The sequence below is a fragment of the Microcaecilia unicolor genome, chromosome 1 (genome assembly GCF_901765095.1).
Source record: "Microcaecilia unicolor chromosome 1, aMicUni1.1, whole genome shotgun sequence".
NCBI lineage: Eukaryota > Metazoa > Chordata > Amphibia > Gymnophiona > Siphonopidae > Microcaecilia > Microcaecilia unicolor.
Window position 1 is genome coordinate 659,701,356 of NC_044031.1, and position 22,512 is coordinate 659,723,867.

Sequence of the window (22,512 nt, forward strand, 5' to 3'; positions counted from 1 at the left end):
ACACTCCATATCTTTTTTGAGATGCAGTGACCAGAATTGCACACAATATTTGAGGTGCAGTCATAGAAATATAAGGGCCAAAAGGTCCATCCAGTCTGCCCATCCTCAGTAACCACCACCAACTCTTTCTTTCCTAAGGGATCCCACATGCCTGTCCCACTCTTTCTTAAAGTCTGACATACTCCCCGCCTCCACGACCTCCAATGGGAAGCCATGCATCCACCATCCTTTCTGTGAAAACGTATTTTCTTAGATTCCTCCTAAGCCTATTTCCTCTTAACTTCATCGTATGCCCCCTTACTCCAGAATTTTCCTTTATATGAAAAAGACTCACCTCATGTACATTAACGCCATTGAGGTATTTAAATGTCTTTATCATATTCCCTCTCTCCCGTCTGTCTTCCAGCTTATAGATGTTGATGTCCCTAAGCCTGCCCCTATATGTTTTATGACCAAGACCGTTTACCAATTTCGTAGCCACCCTCTGGACCAACTCCATCCTGTTTATATCCTTCTGTAGGTGCGGTCTCCAGAATTGCACACAGTACTCTAAATGGGGCCTCACCAGAGACTTATACAAGGGCACTATCACCTCTTTTTTCCTGCTGGTCATCCCTCTCCTTATGCAGCCAAGCATCCTTCTGGCATTGACTGTTGCTTTATCTACCTGTTTGGAGACCTTAAGGTCATCAGACACAATCACCACCATGGAGTGATACAAAGACATTATAATGTCCTCATTTTTGTTTCCATTCCTTTCCTAATTATACTGAACATTCTATTTGCTTTCTTAGCTGCTGCTGCACACTGAGCAGAGGGTTTCAACGTATCATCAACGATGACGCCTAGATCCCTTTCCTGGTCAGTGACTCCTAATGTGGAACCTTGCATTTCGTAGCTATAGTTCGGGTTCCTCTTTCCCACATGCATCACTTTGCACTTGCTCACATTAAATGTCATCTGCCATTTGGGTACCCAGTCTCGTAAGGTCCTCTTGTAATTTTTCACAATCCTCTTGCGATTTAACAACTTCGTGTTGTCAGAAAATTTAATTACCTCACTAGTTACTCCCATCTCTAGATCATTTATAAATATGTTAAAAAGCAGCAGTCCCAGCACAGACACCTGGGGAACTCCACTATCTACCCTTTTCCATTGAGAATACTGACCATTTAAAGCTACTCTCTGTTTTCTATCTTTTAACCAGTTTTTAATCCACAATAAAACACTACATCCTATCCCATGACTCTCCAATTTCCTCTGGAGTTTTTCGTGAGGTACTTTGTCAAATGCCTTTTGAAAATCCAGATACATAATACCGACCGGCTCACCTTTATTAACATGTTTGTTTACCCCTTCAAAGAAATGTGATAGATTGGTGAGGCAAGATTTCCCGTCACTAAATCCATGTAGGCTTTGTCTCTTTAATCCATGATTTTGAATATGCTCTGTAATTTTGTTTTTTATAATAGTCTCTATCATTTTGCCCGACACTGACGTCAGGCTCATAGGTCTATAATTTCCTGGATCACCTCTCAAACGTTTTTTTAAAAATCGGCATTACATTGGCCACCCTCCAATCTTCTGGTAGCAAGCTTGATTTTAAAGATAAATTACATATTACTAACAATAGTTCTGCAAGTTCATTTTTCAATTCTATCAGTACTCTGAGATGCATACCATCTGGTCCATGGAATTTGCTACTCTTCAATTTGTCAAATTGCGCCATTATATCCTCCAGATTTATAGAGATTTCATTCAGTTTCTCTGACTCATCAGCTTTCAATACCATTTCTGGCACTGGTATCTCTTCCAAATCTTCTTCGGTGAAGTCCGAAGCAAATAATTCATTTAATCTCTCCGCTATGGCTTGTCTTCCCTGAGTGCCCCCCTTTACCCCCTAAGTCCATCTAATGGTCCAACTGATTCTTTTGCCGGCTTCTTGCTTTTAATTTACTTAAAAAATGTTTACTATGTGGTTTTTGCCTCCAACACATCTTTTTTTCAAAGTCTCTCTTTGCCTTCCTTATTAGCGCTTTGCATTTGACTTGCTATGCCTTATGCTGTTTCTTATTATTTTCAGTCGGATCCTTCTTCCATGTTCTGAAGGATTTTCTTTTAGCTCTAATAGCTTCCTTCACTTCACTTTTTAACCATGCTGGGTGTTGTTTGGTCTTCCTCCTACTTTTTTTATTGAAAGTTTAATATTACAGTTCTAAGATTATTCTTGTACAAAAATAAAGGAAGAATATAATCACAATAATTTTTCTCACCTTTTACAAATTATTACAAGAAAATTGAATTAAATATATATTCATCCTATTATAGTCCACAATTTCAAAGGAGGAACAAGTCTCAGACTCAAAGGAAAATCATTCACTAATACAAAATTAGAGACCTAAAGGGAGATTCACAGGAGCATTTCTAATACAGATTAGAGTGTAGATGTCCAGACCATTTCTGAATTTGGAGGTGGGGATGCTACCATCTTGGATTCCAAGAAGGAACTTAAGTGTAATGGGTCATAAAAAATATATTTCACAGAATTCAGTTTCACTACACACTTACATGGAAAATTCAACCAAAAAAGCCTCCTCCTTTTTAAAAAATACATAGAATATATTTGGCCTGGGCTTCTAGGATGGCATTTTTGAACAGCATCCACGCCTGATGTAAATTTTTGACCTTCACAGCTGCTCCTCTAAGTTTTTTTTCCCACTATTTGTCTAATCTTATCATATTCTCCTTTTGAAAGTTAAATGCAAACATTGGATTTCCTATGTGTATTTACTCCAAAGCCAATCTCAAAACTGATCATATTATGATCACTGTTGTCAAGCAGTCCCAGCACCAGATCATGCGCTCCACTAAGGACTAGGTCTAGAATTTTTCCTCCTCTTGTTGGCTCCTGAGGTACGCCTCAGCTCAGTTTTCAGTTCTCTATCTCCACCTGCTGGTTGATGGACACAACTGTCCCATAGGTTCTGGAATAGTGGGAAGGTATGTAATGGAAAGAAAGTAACAAAAAAGCTGTTTAGAACTTAAATCAGTATGCACATGTAAGTAGTGATTTCAGAAGAGGCACCACTACTTATAAGTGTATCAGGTGATGCACACAGATTTGAAGGGGGCACGTTCTGGAGTCATTTGGGTAGACCTGAAGGCATATGTATTCCCTATTTTGCAACAGCAATCCATGTGTAGCTCAAAATATGTTCTTATTGGAATTTACACCCTTGTTGAATTATGCGTAACTGTCAGTAAACTGCTCGTTTGGATCTAGGGTTTGGAGGAATGGTTGAGGAGGGAACTGTGCTCACCTCTATGGTGTTCAACATCATGTCAAAATGGAAAAAAAAAAAATGTGAGTTTGGAGCCCAGCTGCTTATTTGGCTCCCCCTGGACATGCAATTTTGCAAAATCTTGTGCTTACATATTCAAATCTCAAGTGATGCTAGTCTTTTTTAAAATGTGTCAAATACATTTTTACAAGGCTTTGTATGTATTTTACAACTAGCTCTGCATAAGTGAGCCTTTTGTAAAATACACTGCTCATCCCTTTCCAACCTGGACATTGTATACAGAATTGGGCTGGTTAGGTGACACTTTATTATAAAGATATTTAACATGGATGGATCCATTGGTACAGCAACTATATCCAATATTGTGTCTTTCTAGAAACAAGACAGTGTCTTTTCCTTGTTTCTCTCCCCTCCCCCCCAGTGATCTCTGCTGTTCTCCCCTTCTCAGATTGGCTATTCTTGCTGCTCTGAGGGCTGGAGGAGCATCTCCTCCAAGATCCACTCTCAGCCCTATGATACATCAGCCATATGCTATTTCCCCTGGGCCCAGAGTGTACCGATTCTATTTTGCAATCAGGTTGAGTTGGTCATGATGGATTGAGGATCTGAACACAGATCTATTTGATGCAGCTACAAGGCAGATCCGGAAAGAGCAGAGTATTATACATAGAAACATAGAAAAATGAAGGATAAAGATCATGGGCCAATATTCAGACCACGGGAGGGAGCATGGCTAACTCCCACTGTTGGTGGTCAGTCCGGATATTCAATGCGGTGACCAGCATTGAATATCCATTTATTTTTGGCCAGTTTTAAACTTAACCAGTTAAGTTGATATTTGGAGATGGCCAGTCAAGTTTAAACCGGCCAAAGATATACTAGCTATTTAAGTGGCCTGATGTGGCCGCTTACAATAGCCAGCTATGCGCTGGATATTGGAGAAAGCCAGCTATATTGCATTATATAGCCGGCTATCTCCTAGCCACTAACCGGGAATATTCAGTGCGGAATAAACAGCTATACCTCATTGAATATTGCCAGATAGCCAGTTAAGTGCCATTTAACCAGCCAGGTGTCGTTCCTGGCTGGTTAAATGGTTTTGAATATCAGGGGGAAAATATCCTATCCAGTTTGTCCATCCATGCCATCTACTATCCCTTCCTCTCCCTTAGAGATCTTATGTGCTTGGCCCAAGCTTTCTTGAATTCAGATACAGTTTTGGTCTCCACTGCCTCCACCAGGAGGCCATTCCATGAATTTACCACCCTTTCCATGAAGAAGCATTTCCTCAGGTTACTTCTGAGTCTACCCCCTTTCGCTTTCATCCTATGCCCCATCATTTCAGATCTTTCTTTCAATTAAAAGGGACTCGCCTCCAGTGCATTTATGCCATGGAGGTATTTAAACATCTCTATCATGTCTCCCCTCTCCCACCTTTCTTCCAAAGTATACACTCTTTTGCTATTCTGCATATCTGTAATGCACTCCAATGAAGTAGAATACTTCTAATTAAAACCCTGTTTGTACTATAGGCAACTGACATACAAAGGGATTCTTCCATGGTTTGGAACAAGAACCTGCACTGTGGACTAATTTTACTAAGGAACATGGGAAAGTAAGTGATTATCTAGCCCTTAAATCTTAGTCCGTCCAGCAATTGTCAGTCCCATTCCAATAATTGGTTCCTAGACTCTTCAGATAGGGTTCTGTTTTTGCTTAAACATCTGAAAGTGAATCCCTTAACACCTGCCTGGTGCATTCTTCACCAAAAAGAAGTTACACTTATAAATGTAGTGAGTTGATATTTTGTTCATCCATCTACCCCTCTATGAAATATGGTCATGTCTTCCACAGTACCTCATCCCATGTGAAGACATAGAGCTCATTGTCTTTGTGTCTTGCTGCATTCCGAATGCTGCCATTTCTCGGTTGCTCCAAAACCATGAACTCAAGGTTAAGGGTTGTGAAATAAGCATTTGAGACGCTTAGGATGTCAGTGGAAAGAATTGTAGCTTCTCCTTCCTCAACAGTTATGTTCTGAACCTCTAGGGGAATGTAGTTTGGAAGGATCTCCAACTCAACTGAAATGTCCTCCAGTGCCATCTCCCCATTAGTAACATCAAGGAGGAAGTGATCACTCTCTTGGTCAAACCTGGAACTAATGTAGAGGACACTGCCTCATGATGTCATCTTGAGTAAAAGACTGCACATGCTCCAAGCTGGGATCCTCAGTAAAGGGGGAAGTTTTGAGAAACCATCAGTATATGCCCAAACATTGGGGGACTCTTTATGGTTGTAACAATCTCATGAGGGAAACTATCTTCATCAGAAACCTGAAAAATGGAAAATGTAAAGTATCAAGATTAAAAGTGTGTCAATGGATCAGCAAGTTTCTCATTTCAAAGCAATGTAAGGGTTTTAAAGCAAAACACTTTTTATTTTTGTTGTGAGGCAACTCAGATCGTACCAGCTGATGGAGTCTGTGGGGAGCTGTGGACATATGGAAGAGGTGAGACTGGGATATCTATGGATTTCTTAATTGAACTTAGAAAATAAACATATGTTAAATGAGTTTATGAATCAATCTTGTCCTGCTTCTGGGATCAAAATGGGAATCTGATTTTATTTTTACAGTGAGCTACAGTGGAACAGGGTTAACTGTGGCCAGAAAAATTGCACCTGTACAGTGATAAGATGTCATTTTTTTAAAAATCAACTGGAACTCACCAAGGAACTCTACTTTGCTTGGTAATACCCTTCTTGTTTTTGTAAAATAATTTAAGAGAAGGCCCCCCGGACACCCTGGGAGGCCTCTCCAGCACATCGTAGGACCTGTAGCAAGTCCTCTTGGTTCTGAGCTGGCTCAATCTAACCTAAAATGGCTTGTCTATTTCTAATATAATTCTCTTTGCATGAGACCTACTCTTACTCCCATTTAACACATGCATTTATTTAGATTGTATGCAGCAGTTTAATGGTATTAGTCAGCCTGAGAATTTAGGCTGCAAAGATAAAGTGAGGGGATTTACCTATAATAACTAATGTATTTTGAGCATTAATGACAGTCATGGTCTGTGAGGTTTTTAGGCAAGTACAGTATACCTTGGAGAAGTACATAAACATTATAATGAGGAATTGGAATCAGTTATCCCAGTTCATTTGTTACATGCTTATAAGGCCCCTTCTGTCAAAACATCCTTAAAATAGCCCTGGAAATTCAACCCAGAGATGTTTTGGAATTCCAGAAAAATCTCCCCTACTAGTAGTATGCTAGTTCTTAAGTAACCACATTTCTTCAGATTTTCATTACAATGCATTACTTTTAGCAGCAGGGCTGCATCACAGAAGTTAAATGTCTGCATTAAAAGTAAGCTTTTCAGAGCCTTAACCCTTACCATTAAATACTCTTTCTTAATCTGGGCTGGCTCTCCTTGGAATACATAGATTTTTTCATTGTGGACAAGCTGTGGAAGGTCATATTGGTCATCTAGGATGATGGTGATTTCAACTGTGTCTTCTACAACCACTTGGTGAGCTTCCACAGAAATCTCAAAGTAATCTTTTGCTTCCAAGCTTCCATTATGATGGTACAGCAACTTCCCTGCTAGGAGATCCTTTTGGGTAAAGGAAGACACTTGCCAGCCATCTTTTAGTATCATCCCCCATTTTGGTGGAGTAGTGATCTGGTACGTGATCTCATCATCATTCCTGATATCCATGTTAGTCTCTAGACTAAGGACAGAGACATCTAGCACTTCCTGACTTCCCTGGTGGACGACTAAAACAGTGTTGTTGATGATTTGCAAGTAAGGATCAGAAGCTTGGACTTCCAAGATGGCTGCCAAATGATATAAGCCATCGGAAACCTGCAGTTGGAAGTGACCATGATCGGCACCTAAGTGGATGAAAAGTATCCTTTTCATCCTTAGGTCTTCTTGGGTAAAGCGGTATACTTGGTGGGCAGTATCATCTACAAACACAATACTGCCAAAGGGGATGCCCCTCCTCACAAATGTTAGCTGCAAATCTGAGGTCCCAGAGTCTGGGTCAGAGAATGCAATGTCATTGGTAGTAAGTAGGCGCTGGCCATTTCGCACCACTTTGAAAACTTTATCCACTACTTGGACTGGTGGGTGATCATTTTTAGGTTGAATAGACACTCTAAAAACACCTCTGACTTTCTCTGTCTCTTGATCTGGTAGCAAAGTATCTGTGCTTCCTTCTTCTTGTCTAGTGGCCACAAAGGGTATGTCATCTTCAGTGGTTTCAGAGTCATCATGCTGGTAAAACAGCCTGTGCTGCAGAATATCTTCATTAGTGAACCTGGTGATGGATTCATCTTTTGAGGACCACCTGGATGATGTCCTCTGTAGCAGCTTCCCATGCTGTGGACCTTCAATGACCTCATACAAGTAATTCATGCTGTTTAGGCTTTTCACAAAGAGATAGTCTGCAGTGATAAATGCCTTATCACCTTCAAGAACAGAGAGAATGACATTAGTCAAGACAGGAGCATCAGGGTCTGCTCCAATCTTTATCAAGTAGGTGTATATGGGTGAATGCTGCTGTTGGTCAGCAGTTTGCACTCGGAACTGGAAGTAGTCTTCTGTTTCATTAGCATTTCTGATTGTTGCTCTGTAGCTCAGAAAACCTCTTTGCAGGTTTTCCTGGCTGAATCCGAAACCCTCTGTCAGTCGCTGGCCCAGTAGCAACAGAGTTCCCTTTCGTGGAGCTTGAAGAATCATGTAATAGAGAGAGGAAGGACCAGGGCCTTCATGTTCAACTGTAGCTACCAAGTGATGAATTGTAATGTTCTGTTGGAGTGTGTTTTTCAGTTCCAGTGGGATCATTTTTAACATTTTTATTGTGGCCCTTTTGATTTTGATAAAGAAGGTGTTGTTCCTCAAGATTTTCTGACCAACCTGGACCTCAAATCTCAGCTTTCTGTAACATCCTCCTTATGGTGTTGAGTATCAGTGCTGAAGTACTGGATGTACCCTTGATCTATATCTTGCTGCTTGAAAGTCTCTACTGTCTTCCATTCTCTTGTATTTATTTCTTTTCGGACTTCCCCAAAACGTAGGGGTTCTGTGATATGATATAGAATGTTCAACTTTTGTTTCACTGCATTGGTTTCTATGGAGAGATTGGTAGAGGAAATTGTGGCAGTGTCTCCTTGTGAGATGATTAAACCGGTGTTGTTTCCCACTTGGATATCTGGCTCTATTGCAGCGATTCGTAAAGTAGCTACTGGGCTTCTTGAGGTACCATCACTGACCTGAAACAAAAGTTGTGATGTTGGTTCTTTTTGGTGGACATAGATCACATTATCTGCTTCTAAATCCATACAAGAGAACTCATCAATGGCTTGTTCTGCCTCATAGCTGTATTCCACATAGTTCTCTTCAGTCTTTTTGCCACCAAGTATGACAATTTTTAATTTATTACAGGGTGTGTCTGGATCAATTATATGGATGATGTCAGAGCTTAAAACCTTGCGTGTGTTCTCAAGTATCATCATGACATCTCCCTGTGGAAAGATTACATGAGGAGCATCATTAACTGGGGTGACTGTTATTGGAAGCAAGTAGATCTGACCCTTGTGCAAACACTCAGGAACTGGTACCTTGGTGTTGACAGTTACTTCTAAAACCAGTTGGTCCTTGAATATTTCAGAGCCATCATGAACAAACCTAACTTTACGATTTACTATGTCTAACAAAGTAAACTTCTTTCTGGTTTTAGCACCAGGAATATCCAGTTCCAGTTGTCCGTAGTTTGCATCATGGACAACACTGAAGAGGACCTGAGACTGCCTTATACCTACACTGTTAAGGTCTATTGTTGGTTGAGCATGTTTCCATTCCAAGAATGTTGTACCTCCTTCTTTAACAATTAGTGGGCTGAGATTCAGTAACCTAGTAAAGTTCATGAAAACAGAAGATAGGTTTGAATTGGGGTGGCAAGGTTCCATTGATGGCTCCCAATATCCTGGCAAGATATCTGCAGTGGGGGTGGTTGATTCCTCATAATCCTGGTATATGGCTTTATAATATATGTTAGTGTCCCGCTTTTTGCAATCAATATCTATGTCTTTTGTGACCACCGCATCCTGTAGACTTTTTTTCTCCAGATTTATCTTAAGGCCTTTCATACAACCAACAAAGGAACCCTGTGCCATTCCATTCTGTGCAATGCCAGCCATCTGGTTTTCTCTTAATCTTTCAAAATTATTTTCATCCATACCTCCAATGAAGAGGTTTCCCTGCAGGTCTAAATAATTGTTTCCGCTAGGCTTATCTATTTTGGCAACACGGCCATCTACAGAGATTTGAAACTGGTTGCGATTAATGAAAACTTTGACATAGTGCTGCTGGTTATCGCTGATATAAAAGTTATTTTGTACGGTGACAACCCCATTTCCTTCACTAACAGCTCCTCTCAAATGGCTGTCTATAATTTCCAGGTATACAAAATCATTCTGGAAGCCTGACTGGTAGATCAAAGGTGCCCTCTTGATGCTGGATGTAATAACAAATTCAACTGTCCCTTCTTCCCTTGCATTCCACCCTGGAAATGCAATGAAAGACAGTGGTCCCATAAAACTGAATAAGTCATCAGGCCCTGCTGAAAACTCCAGGCTACAGCCTTTTTGCACCTCGTGGAATGTTCTGGACGAAAGCCAGGACAGACAGTCAATGTCATTAAAGATTGCCATGTGGATGCAGCCCCTGAAATACATGCTACTTCTGCTGAGGTAGGGTAGGTTCAGGTTGTCTTTCCCACCAATGTAGAGGCCATAATGTATGTTAATTTCCTGCTTGTGCCCTGGTATCCATGCAGAAGTGTTAAAGATATGATCCAAGATCAAAGTCATCTTTCCCTCTGCAATTAGTAGCTCAACATCATGCTCGATTAGGTTGTTGAGTTTCAGTCCTGCTGGGGAGCTGAGCAGCACTTCTCCAAATCCCAGCTGGAGTCTGATCTGCAGATAAACGTGAAAAAAATGCATCTATTTATACAAAATCAACAGGTGAGAAAAGTCATTCAGAATACATATGGTTTATGGTTTATTAGTATATGCTATACCGCACAATATCAACAAACGGAACAAGGTTGTTTGCAAATTTCTCCCACAATCCTACTATATAAATGAAGAGTGACCGACGTGCATGCGCAGAACAGCTGCGCACGTCACAGATCTATCCCGAGTCCCGACGTTGTTAGAGGCAGTAACAGCGGCATATAGAGGCAGGACCAGCGGATCAACGGCGGTCTGTAACAAACGCCCAACCCACCTGTCCGGTCCGTCATTGCTACCCAGCGATTCTTCTTTCTCCCATGCCCCCCCTCCAGGCACCCACCAAGTCTCCGTCGCTCCTTTGAAAGCCCTGCCTGTCTGTAGCCTTCCCTTCCAGGTCGTTCCCTCAGAGTTCTGCCCTCGCAGAAAGAGGAAATGATGTCAGAAGGCGGGACTCAGAGGGAATGAACTCGAAGGGAAGGCTACAGACGGGCAGGGCTTTCAAAGGAGCGATGGAGAATCGCTGGGTGGCTGGAGAGGGGGGCAGGGGAGAGAGGAGAATCGCTGGGTGGCTGGAGGGGTGGCAGGGGAGAGAGGAGACTCGCTAGGTGGCTGGAGAGGGGGGGCAGGGGAGAGAGGAGAATCACTGGGTGGCTGGAGAGGGGGGGCAGGGGAGAGAGGAGAATCACTGGGTGGCTGGAGAGGGGGGGGGCAGGGGAGAGAGGAGAATTGTGGGGTGGCTGGAGAGGTGGCCAGGGGAGGGAGGAGAATCGCTGGGTGGCTGGAGAGGGGGGGCAAGGGAGAGAGGAGAATCGCTGGGTGGCTACAGGGGGGCACACACTCTCTGTCTCTCTCTCAATTCACTTTCACACTCTCTCTTTCATACAGACGCACACACACACACTTTATCTGTCTCACACAGTCACACATATACACACTCTCTGTCTGTCTCTCTCTCAACTCACTCACACTCTCTCTTGCACACAGACACACACACACACACACACTTTCTATGTCTCTCTCTCACACACATATACATATACACACTCTCACTCTCTGTCTCTCTCTCTCAACTCACTCTCTCACACTCTCTCTCTCTTTCACACAGACGCACACACACACACACTTTCTCTGTCTCTCTCTCTCACACACACACACACACACACTCTCAATCTCTCTCTCTCACACACACACACACACACACACACACACACACTCTTTCACACAGACGCACACACACACACAATTTCTCTGTCTCTCTCACACACTCACTCACTCTCTCTCTCTCTCTCACACACACACACACACACACACAAATATATACACTCTCACTCTCACTCTCGCTCTCTTTACATTTCAGAAATAAAACATATAGCCTGTTTGGCTATTTCATTACATTACGCACAACAGAAATGTCGCCTGTTGTAACGGGCTTTACGGCTTGTGACTTTATATAAGAAGTTTCTATGTCAACAGAAAGTCTTTGACATAAATACACAAATACACAGTCCTGTTCTGGTCTTTAAGGTAATATCTGCTTAAATAAAGATTTTGGGCCCAATATTCTAACGCTGGGGTTTACTAAGCTGCTAGTGCAGCTGGCTGTGCGCTAGTGCCAACACAGCCCATTCACTTTGAACGGGTTGTGTCGGCAAAGCTGCACGGAAGTCGCTAGCGCAGCTTAGTAAACAGACCCCTAAAGATTTATAGGCCCTATATTCAAAGGATTTATGCTCCTAACTGTAAGAGCTATGCCCATAACTTGGCCTCTTTGAAAAATTATTTGGGTTGAGTGCATAAATTTGTACTCAAAGTTTCACTAAATTTTTAAATTTAAAAGCATAAAAAGTAGGTGGCAAAAGAGGCAGATTTAGGGCAGGGAAGAAATTAGGAGTTTAGCACTGATTTTCAGCACTAAACTCACAAATTATGCTCATAAATTAGGGCAAATGAATGGCAGGCCTACGTTTACAGGCATAACTTTTTTAAAGCTCCTAAATTAAGATTAAGTTTTAGCTAAGAAGTTATGCTCCTAAGTTTGGCCAAAAATAGGGCACAAATTTAAGAGGTTCAGCCTTTTCTGAATATTGGGACTTTTGTTCCTAACTTTAGGGTCCTTCTACTAGACTGCAGTAAAAACTGTCTTTAGTGTGCCTTTATGTGGGTCTTTCTCGTGCACTAAGGCCATTTTTACTGCAGACAGAAAATAAGATTTGAACCCTGACATCTTATTTTTTTTTAATCATGTTGATCTGAGACCCTCCTTTCCATTTTCCTCTCATCTGTCTTCTCCTATGATCTTGTCCAGGGTCTCCTTTCCATAGTCTATTTTTTTTGGCTTCTCCTGTCTTCTTCCCTTCCTCTCACACATCTATTTCTAGAGAATATCACACATAATAACTATAATATAATTTATAACCAAAATTCCAAATAAGGTTCACTCACAGTTACTGGTTGTAATCTATATAAAATACAAATTATTAAACAACCTTTGAGATGTTTACAAAATATTTTATCTTTATTAAATCTTATAGTAACTAACTTTTTCTTTTCCTTTTTACACCATGTCATAAATAGAACATTAACAAAATCATTCACTCTCTTTCACACATCACATCATATATAAAAATATTTTTTACAGTACTATCCTCAGAAAATAATAGACCTCTCCTGTATATTCTTATGAACATTTGTTAAGTTTTACAACAGTAAACTTAAACTCCACTTCACGGTCTACTTCACCAAAGGTTTCTCATGAATGTTGACTACTCATCAATGTTCAATAAGATTCAATAATAGTGATGTCTCCAGTAGTTCATATCTCCTTAAATCCTAAAGAATCAATCGCTGATTGTCACTGCCTCTCATTGAACAATCCAACAGGATACAGTCTACAACCTTTCTTTGAGGTGGCTGTATAATTCTATCCAAATCACAATCAAATCCGGAGCAATATTGCTCAGGATTTAGCATGGAATCTTTGTTCAGCTTCTCTCATTATTCACCAAGCCGCTCATGGACCCAACATGATCATGTGCATATAATTTATAATAATGCACCACCATATTTCTATTGCATACAAACACTACATCTTTATTTCCAAATTTTGAAACCTAAAAATACTCAAACTATCTCCATATCTCAAGAGAATCCCAGAAATGTACTACCAATACATAAAGTGTTCATGAATAGACCTCCAAGTAGATCGATAGTTTCAGGAAGGGGTTCTTTATTAGAGCACTATCTCAATATTTGGATTTTCATTGGAGACCTTATTTAGAACATCTCCTTCAATTATTGGAACAGATAACCATACCCAAGCATAGATCAGTGGTCAGTCTGGATGTCCATGCTTTGTACACTAATATACCCCAGGGGGCAGCATTGTCTATGATTAAGGAATATCTAATATCTTTAAGATTATCAGAATATCATATACAATTTTTGTATGAGATGGCAGAATTGATCATTAGGAAAATTATTTCATGTTTGAAGAACAATATTTTCTCTAAATTCAAGGTGTGGCCATGGGCATGACTGTAGCTTCTACAGTGGTGTGTTTGTACATGGCCCAATATGAGGAAAGATATGTTTATAAATCTGTTTTTCAAAAATGTTTTACAATGGAAGTGATATATAGATGATATTTTGCTTGTTTGGGCAGGAGATTTGGCAGAGTTGTATTCCTTTTTACAATATTTGGACGGTTGTGATGAGCATATATCTATTACAGCACATATAGGGGTCATAAAGTTAAGTTTTTGGACATATAAATTATGGTTGATCAAAGAGGTTTTGTCACTCAATCCTTTAGTAAAGATACTGATAGGAATACTGTCCTTCATTATCGCAGTCACCATCCTGCAAAACTGAAGAACAGCATTCCTGCTGGTCAATTTTTGCACATTAGGAGATTGTGTTCCCAGCAAGGCACATTTGCGTCTTAAGCACAAGATAAGAAAAAACGATTTATACAGCGAGGTTATCCCAGAAAGATTGTGCGCAAGGTATACAAAAGAGATTATAACGCCCACAGAACTTGGTTACTTCATCATACCAAGGATTCACAAAATGATAGGATAACATGTGTTTTGCCTTATACTCATTTAGATTTTAATGTTAGAAATTTAGGGCCCTGTTTACTAAGGCACACTTGCATTTTTAGCGTGTGCTAAAAATTAGCATGCGCTAACCGTGTAGACGCTCATAGGAATATTATGGGCATCTAGACAGTTAGCGTTTGCTAAAAATGCTAGCACGCCTCTAGCACGGCTTAGTAAACAGGACCCTTAATTTGTAGACATTGGAATATTTTGTCATTGTATCCCCAATTTAGTTATATACCTAGATTTACCTATACTAGGGGCCACAACTTGGGGGTGAGATTATCCGATATTCATCAAAGGGGATTATGTTCGATCATCACAAATTTGGTGGTTGTACGTATTGTTTTTATGCCATGGAAACTAATCCTATATAATAATTCTCACCTCCAACGTTCTATGCTTGGGACCGTGGCTCCCTGGCTGCAAGTGGTCTGCGAGGCAGACACGCACGGACGTCGCTGACGTCAACACAGCTGATTCCAAGGCAAGGGGAGGAGTAGGGAAACACGCGCAGCTGTCACCTCCCCGCGCTACGGCCCCCTCGAAACCCACCCCCTCCCGCGAACCTGTCAATCCCCCCCCGGAACGCCGAAAACCGCACCCCCCTCCCGCCGCTGTTGTGCACTACCTTCGGGTGGGTTCCTCAATCATCTTCTCAGAAAGTTTAACTCCGTGCGTCTGACGTCAGATGCATGCGTGCGTCTGACGTCAGATGCACGCAGAGGAACTTCCAGACAAGATGATTGAAGAACCCACCCGAAGGTAGTGCACAACAGTGGCGGGAGGGGGGTGGTGCGGTTTTCGGCGTTCCGGGGGGGATCGACAGGTTCGCGGAAGGGGGGGGGGTTTGAGGGGGCCGTAGCATGGGGGGGGGGGGGGAAATTGCCTGCCTAAGGCCCGTTTCCTTGCCTACAGAAACGGGCCTTTTTTACTAGTTCTCTAATAATTCCTAATTCTTTGGGCAAAGTTTTTTTGTTATATGATCGATAGACTATAATTCTCAGATGGTGATATATGGAATTAAGTGCCCACGCGGCCTCTGGTATATTGGTCAAACTAGGAGGAAAATGAAACAATGGGTAATGTAATAGTTGAGCAATTTGAAATTGGGGCGGGTGGAAGCTCCTCTGGTGGAACATTGGCAAACTACATGTCACCAAATGGATGATTTTAAGTTTGTGGTTTTGCTTCAGTTACATAATGTAAGCGATAGGGATATTTCCGCTAACCTAGTACACAAGGAACAATGCTTTATTTTTGCTTGGCAAACAGTATTCCCTATAGGATTGAATAAAGGGGGTGAGTGGTTAGTAGCATAGCTTTTAACAGAATTCAACCAATGTCCACTGACTATTTAATGTGCATGCACTGGCGTCTTAGTTAACTGCGGTGCCATTTTGAAGGAGCAAGCCCTGTGAGGAGATTCTGCAGTAGGAATGCAGCTGTGAATAAGATTATAAGCATCAAATGAAAGTTATGTTGTGAGTGAGGTTTTGGATGTTAATGTTTTAGTACTACATGGTGTAAGCATGAATGTCTGTATCCTGTACTTTGTTTGATTTTGCAGTTGGCTCCTGATGACGCTATCAGCGAAACACGGCTCATGTCGGACCAAAATGCCTATAGTATTTGATATTCTACATTCAAGAAGCGCTGGATGCATACTGTGATGTTTGGATGAATCGGAAATTGGAAACCGCAAGTGTTCTGAATTTGAACAGTTTATTACTAAGAAGTGTTCATAGCAACAATAATATTATAATTCATTGATGAAAGTGAAATTACAAGCAAGGTTTTCATGGTGAACTATCATTTGGAACGTTTCACATAACGGATTTTTTTCAGTGCTTGTGGTTTTTGCAATGCAGGATATTTAGTAGTTGAAATATATTGAGACTTTTTAGTTTTTGGATGTTTTCTATTTTGGAAATACATGCATGAGTTTAAGAAGATAATTGGAATGTCTAGAACAATTCATGAACACTTTATGTAATGGTAGTACACTTCTGGAGATTTTTTGAGATATGGCGATAGTTTGAGTATTTTTAGGTTTTAAAATTTAGAAATAAAGATGAAGTGCTTGTATGCAATAGAAATATGATGGTGCATTATTATAAATTATATTATAGTTATTATATTTGATATATTGATTTAGAGTAACAATATTAAAATTGTTTAATACCCAGTAGTTTATATTGTGACACATCTATTTCTGAGATTGAAACTATTTTCATCTCTTTTCTTCTTTCCATGTTTCTGCATTTATCCACTCATGGGTAGATTACACTCCTCCATTTCTTCCTTACCTCAGTCCTCAGTCTCCCCTTTTCATCGTCTCATCTACTCACCAGCTTTCACTCTCATCCTCTTCCCAGTATATCTCTTCACTGCATTAAAAAAGTTAAGTTGGATTCTGTGCCTACTACCACCCACTCAGAGCCACCACCCTGTTCATGTGTATCGTTTGCACATTGGGTTCCACCAGCTTTGTTCCAGGCCTTCACAGCAGCATTCTCTTTCTCAGGAAGTAACTCTTCTAAATTTCCTTACCCCTTCCTAGCCCCCTCTATACCCCTATCAGAGCTCCACTCCTAGCATCTTTCTTCATCTTGTTACAGCATCTTTCTCTCTCTTTCAACCCTTCAGAGCAGCATTCTCTGCCCCAGACAGTAACTCTTTTCAATTTCCTTTCACTGTTTTCTAGCTTCTCTATTCGTCTTCCAGTGCTTCTCTGTCTTTTTACCTAACTGCTAAAGGTATTACTTTATGAACACATAAGATTGTCATTTCAATGAAGTTATCTAACTCTGCCTTCTTTCCTTTTCCCAGTGTCTGTCTTCTGCAATTCTGTTCCCTTTGGCAGCTGTAAGCATGTCTATTTTAGGATTCAGCAGCATCTCCTCCCCCTGCTCATTTGTCAGATACAACCAAACAAAAAACTGCAGCAGCTCCCTCCTGCAGCCCATTGGTCAGACACAGCCAGCCTAAAGGCCGCAGGGGGAGGTGAGAGCAGCCTCCATGCTTGCAGCATGGGACCTTCTGCTCCAAATCTAGAGAAGCACAGCACAGAATAGTTGGGGTGTTGGTGTCCATATCCACCACCCCTTTCATCTTTCATTCCACTTTCCCCCTGACACATACCATTTATCCCTTCCCTTGCTCACCTCTCTCTCCCTCTTGCTGTTTCCTATCTCTGTACTTGCTTACTTCATCCACCATCACCTGTGACTATGGAGGTGTAGCAGAGATGCCAAGGGTAGTCCATCTCAAAGCTGGAGATTTACCACCGCTATACTGGAGATTGAAGGCCAATGAATGAGGTTTTTCTCGCGGGCCCCGGCCATGTCTAAAACCAGTCTTGGCAGATACATATTCCAAAAAACTGACATATTCCAATCAGTAAATAGAAACTAAAAGTATTTTTTCTACCTTTGTTGTCTGGTCATTTTATTTTTCTTATTGTGTTGGTCCCAGTCTCTAGTTTTTGCTTTCCTCTGTCTTCTCTTAACTATCTTCCTTGTCCATTTGGTACTTCTTTTCTCTCCATGTTCATCACCCATCTTCCCTCTGCGTCCCTTATCTGTCCTATCCAGCAACACTCCTGTATGTCCCTCTCTCTGGCATCCTCCCATGTTCATCTACCCTCTTAGTGTCCCTGCCCCCCCCCCCCATATCCAGCATTGCAACTCTGCGTCCCTAGGCTCCCTCAATACCCAGCATCATTTCTCTGTGTCCCTGTCCTGTTCCTTGTCCAGTGTATCCCATCTTTCCTCCCCTCCTATGGCACCTCCACTCCAGGGCTAACATCTCTCTCTTTCTCTTTCCTGCCCACCCTTGCAGTCCAGCATCTCTCTCTCTCTACCTCCCTGTCTTTCTTTTTCCTTCACTCCCCACTTCCCCCACCATGGGCCCAGGATCTCTCCCCCCTCTACAGTCTGGTCTCTCACTCTTTTCCCTCTACTCCCCTCCCAAAGTCCATTGTCTCTCTCCCTTTCTTCTCCCTCACCATCTGGTTCAACTTCTCCATGGATCTGGCATCTGTCCCTTCCTCTCCCCCAAAATGTGTCTAGCATTTCTTCCTCTTCCCCCATCCTGTAGGTCTAGCAGCTCTCCCTTTTCCGGCATCTGTTTCTACCCATTCCCTCCTCCATGGATCTGGCATTTCTCCCTCTCTCATCCCCCCCCACATGGATCTGGCATCCCTCCTTCCCCCTCCAACAATGAGTCTAGCATTGCTTCTTCTCTCACTCTCCCCTCCATTCTGTGAGTGGCAGCTCTTACTCTTCCTTCCTCCCCCCACAACTGGTCCAGCATCTGTTCCCCCATCCTCAAAAACCAGCAAGTCGCGGGTTGCCCTAAAGCCATGCTACTGCTTCCAGCTGCTGGTCTATCTCTCTGCTTAGTCCTGCCTTTTTTGATGCAACTTTCTGTGTGTGGGACCAAGCAGAGAGAAGGACTTGAAGCCAGAAGTGGCAGTGCATCTTTAGTGTTGCCCGTGACTCACTGCGTTTGAGGATGGGGGGGGGGGGGAATGACAAATGCCGAACCAGTGGTAGAGCGAAAGGAAAAGAGGGAGGGACTTGCCAGACCTGTGGGAGGGCAGGGAGGGAGAGTTGCCGGACCGTGGGGGGGGGGGGGGGGAAGGGGGCAGCCAATGTGTGAGATTGAGCTCCTTAAGCGTGTGAGCTGGAAAAGGTCCCCAAATGCTTGTGTCACACACCAAATGCATGTGTCTTTGGCATGTCTGGTGTAGGGGCTGTGCTTCAGAACTGTTTACATCCATCTTCCATTGCAGATTGAATCATTCTGCTCATCAGAAACCAATCTGTCATGGCAGGCAAGGAAGCAGCAGGAACAGCTAAGAAGTTCTTTCTTCCAGCTCCTGAGGCCACTGTACTCATGATGACTGGCCAACATATAGGACAGGAGAGGCAGTTGTGCTGCAACTGGCTTGGCCCAGGTCTATGTGGCTGGTTTGATTTCTATAGAAGACATGCCAAGTCGCACGCATTTATGTCCCTTCTCACACTCATATGCACAAGTACCCTACTCACAAGCATTCTGTGTCACCCAAGGAGGTTTGATAACAGGAGACGGCATGATGTCAAAAAGTTGAAGCCGGTTCCCCTATTGTTCATTATTATTCTATCTCAGTTATAGTTAGAAATGTGCCGACTTGTGCAGCGTACGGATGTACTCAGAGGAACTATCAGCTTAGGGCTGGTGGTGCATTTTGGCAGTGCAATGGCAGCAAAGTCAGTGGCTGGGGGTGCTGGTGGTCAGGGCTCCTTGGTGATGGCACTGAGCAACATGAGATCTGCCCTGGTGTTGGGGATCTTGGCTGCCATCTTCACCTGGTTGTGGTTTGGCAGCTCCAGGGAGAAGAGCAGGGGGAGTGAGAGCAGGAGCTATGTGAGCTGTGGGCTGGCGAGGAGATGGCAACAGGATATTGTCTGGAAGACTAGGTGCCAGTGTATGAAGCAAAGGAACAGATGGGGGAGGGTAGAAGGGGCTCAGAGGGCACAAGGGGACAGGAGTCAGATAGGTGTGAATGAGTGCTGGAGGGGAATCCTGTGCAGAAGGAATGGATCCTCAGAAGCTTAGCCGAAATTGGGTGGCAGAGCAGGTGGGTGAAAGAGGGGTTGGTGGTTGGGAGGCGAGGATAGCGGAGGGCAGACTTATGCGGTCTGTCCAGAGCCAGTGATGGGAGGCGGGACTGGTGGTTGGGAGGTGGGAAGTACTGCTGGGCAGACTTGTACGGTCTGTGCCCTGAATAAGGCAGGTGCCAAATGAGTTTGTCTTGTTGGGCAGACTGGATGGACCGTGCAGGTCTTTTTCTGCCGTCATCTACTATGTTACTATTGAGAGAATATAGCAATCTTAAAAACTTTACATATGCCAAACACGACCCCCGGCTGTTCAGAAAAACAAGAGCTATGAGTACAGCTGTGCTGTTTTCAACCATTCACAAATGGCTCCCGGGCCCCGTATGCTTCACATGCGCCACAGTTGTAGAATGCCATTGAACTCCCCTTACATCCCCCCCACACTGATACCCTCCTAATAGAGAGAATGCAAAACCTAGGAGGTTTAATAAAACAATATAAACCTCATAAGTTTGCTATTGTTTTCAAACGTGTTTGCTATTGTTTTGGACAAACTAATATGATGGCAAACTCCACCCACTGGCTTCAGCCCGTATAATGGGCCAGATAGGATCATGCTGTCTCTGTTCATCAAATCTCCTTAGTCTCACCTTTCCTTCCTTGCCTTTGGGGGCATTCCCTGACCTCTCTCTCCTTTCCAGGTCCAGCCAGCGTCTATCTGTCTGCTCTCTACCCCTAAGTTCCTGATTCCAGCATTTCTCCCTCATCTCTACCCTCTTCCTCTCAAACTTGTATGCATCAGTGGTAGGATTATGGCACTCTGTCTTGGGCATGTTCCTCTATGGTGTCCTGCCTCCTCTGAAGAAATTTCCTGTTTCTGCGAGGGTGAGACATCATAGAGGAATGGGGCTCAGGCAAAGTGTCATAATCCTGCTACTGATGCATGAAAATTTGAAGGATTGGGAGTGGGGGGTGCGGTGAGGGTAGGGGGTGGAGATGAGGGGGAAATGCTGGAGTCAGGAGCATAGGGGTAAAGAGAAGACAAATAGACACTGGTTGGACCCAGGAGGGAGGGAGAGAGAGGTCAGGAAAGGCCCTCAAAGGCAGGGGATAAAAGGTGACAAGAATCCCGAGGCAGGAGTCAGAATGCATGTGAGGAGGGTACTTTTGTAGGAGGAGGGAACAGAAAGGAGGTAGACATTGGATTGGAGGGGGGGGGGGACAGAGAGGGGATAGACACTAGATTGAAGAGGTGAGGGGAGAGAGAGGAGGACAGACGCTGGATAGAAAGGGGCAGAGAAGGAGGGCAGATGCTGGAAGGAAATGAAGAGAGAGAGGGGCAGATGCTGGAGTGAAGCTGGAGAGAAGAAAGAGGGCAGATGCTGGCTGGAAGGGGGAGAGAAGGAGAGCGAATGATGGATGGAAGGAGGAAGAGAAAAAGGACATACCCTGGATTGAAGGTGGGGAGAGAAATAGGGCAGACCTTAGATAGAAGGGGAAGAGAGAAAGAGGGCAGATGCTGGATGGCAAGTGGAGAGAGAAAGAAGACATGCTGGATGGAAGGGGGAAAGAGGACACATCCTGGAAGGGGGTATATGCTGGATGAAAGGGGGGAGAAATAGGGCAGATGCTGGATGGAAGGGGAAAGGACAAGAGAGAAAGAAGAAAGATGCTGGTACTGGGGGAAGGAGGACAAGTGGGGATAGGATGGAAGGAGGAATAAGGGGAGAAGCTGAACATGAGGAGGAATAGGGACAGGGACAGGGAAATAGATGTGATCCTGGACATGGGAGGGGGGATAGGGACATAGAAGGGTGATGCTGGACAGGGAAAAAATAAAGATCCAGAGAAAGAAGATACTCAACATGTCAAGAAGAATGAGGCAGGGACACAGAGGGGAGTTGAATGAGGAACAGAGAAGAAATGCCAAATGGATCAGGAGACCCTTGCAAAAAGAGTAGAAACCAGAGGTTGGGACCAACATGATTAGAAAAATAAAATGAACAGACAACAAAGGTAGAAAAATGAATTTTATTTTCTATTTATTGGTTAGACTATGTTAGTTTTTGTAATGCACATACACCAGAACTAGGTTCAGACCTGCCTGGGGCCTGAGAGAAAAACCTCACTCACTGGCCTTCAATCTCCAGCATACTGGTGATAAATCTCCACCTTTGGGATGGGCCACCCTTGGCATTTCTACTATAGGGCCTTTCTATAGTAGGAACCTGGTGCTATCACATCATTCCAGCTGCCAATTTACCCAGTCCTAGTAGGGATATTTTAGGCCAGTCCTGGATTTTAACTTACATCTATCTGCAATGCACTGTGGTATCTGCAGTCCCTGATTCTAGCCACTGAAATCAGTGTTATAGGTCCCATAATGCATCAGGATAAGGTTGTCAGAAATCCAGGACTGGTCTAAAGTATTCCTACTAGGACTGGGTAAGTTGGCAACTATGCAACATTAACACTGG

The 22,512-nt window shown here is 42.9% G+C and overlaps 1 protein-coding gene across 1 annotated transcript in view; it reads right to left on the reverse strand.

The window, feature by feature from the left end:
- CSPG4 (chondroitin sulfate proteoglycan 4) overlaps positions 1–22,512 on the reverse strand; it is a 195,435-nt gene that overhangs the window by 70,774 nt on the left and 102,149 nt on the right. Inside the window, 5 exon segments of the mRNA XM_030186859.1 lie at positions 5,160–5,481; positions 5,483–5,544; positions 5,546–5,635; positions 6,698–8,244; positions 8,247–10,287. Of these exon segments, the coding sequence (XP_030042719.1) occupies positions 5,160–5,481; positions 5,483–5,544; positions 5,546–5,635; positions 6,698–8,244; positions 8,247–10,287 (4,062 nt within the window).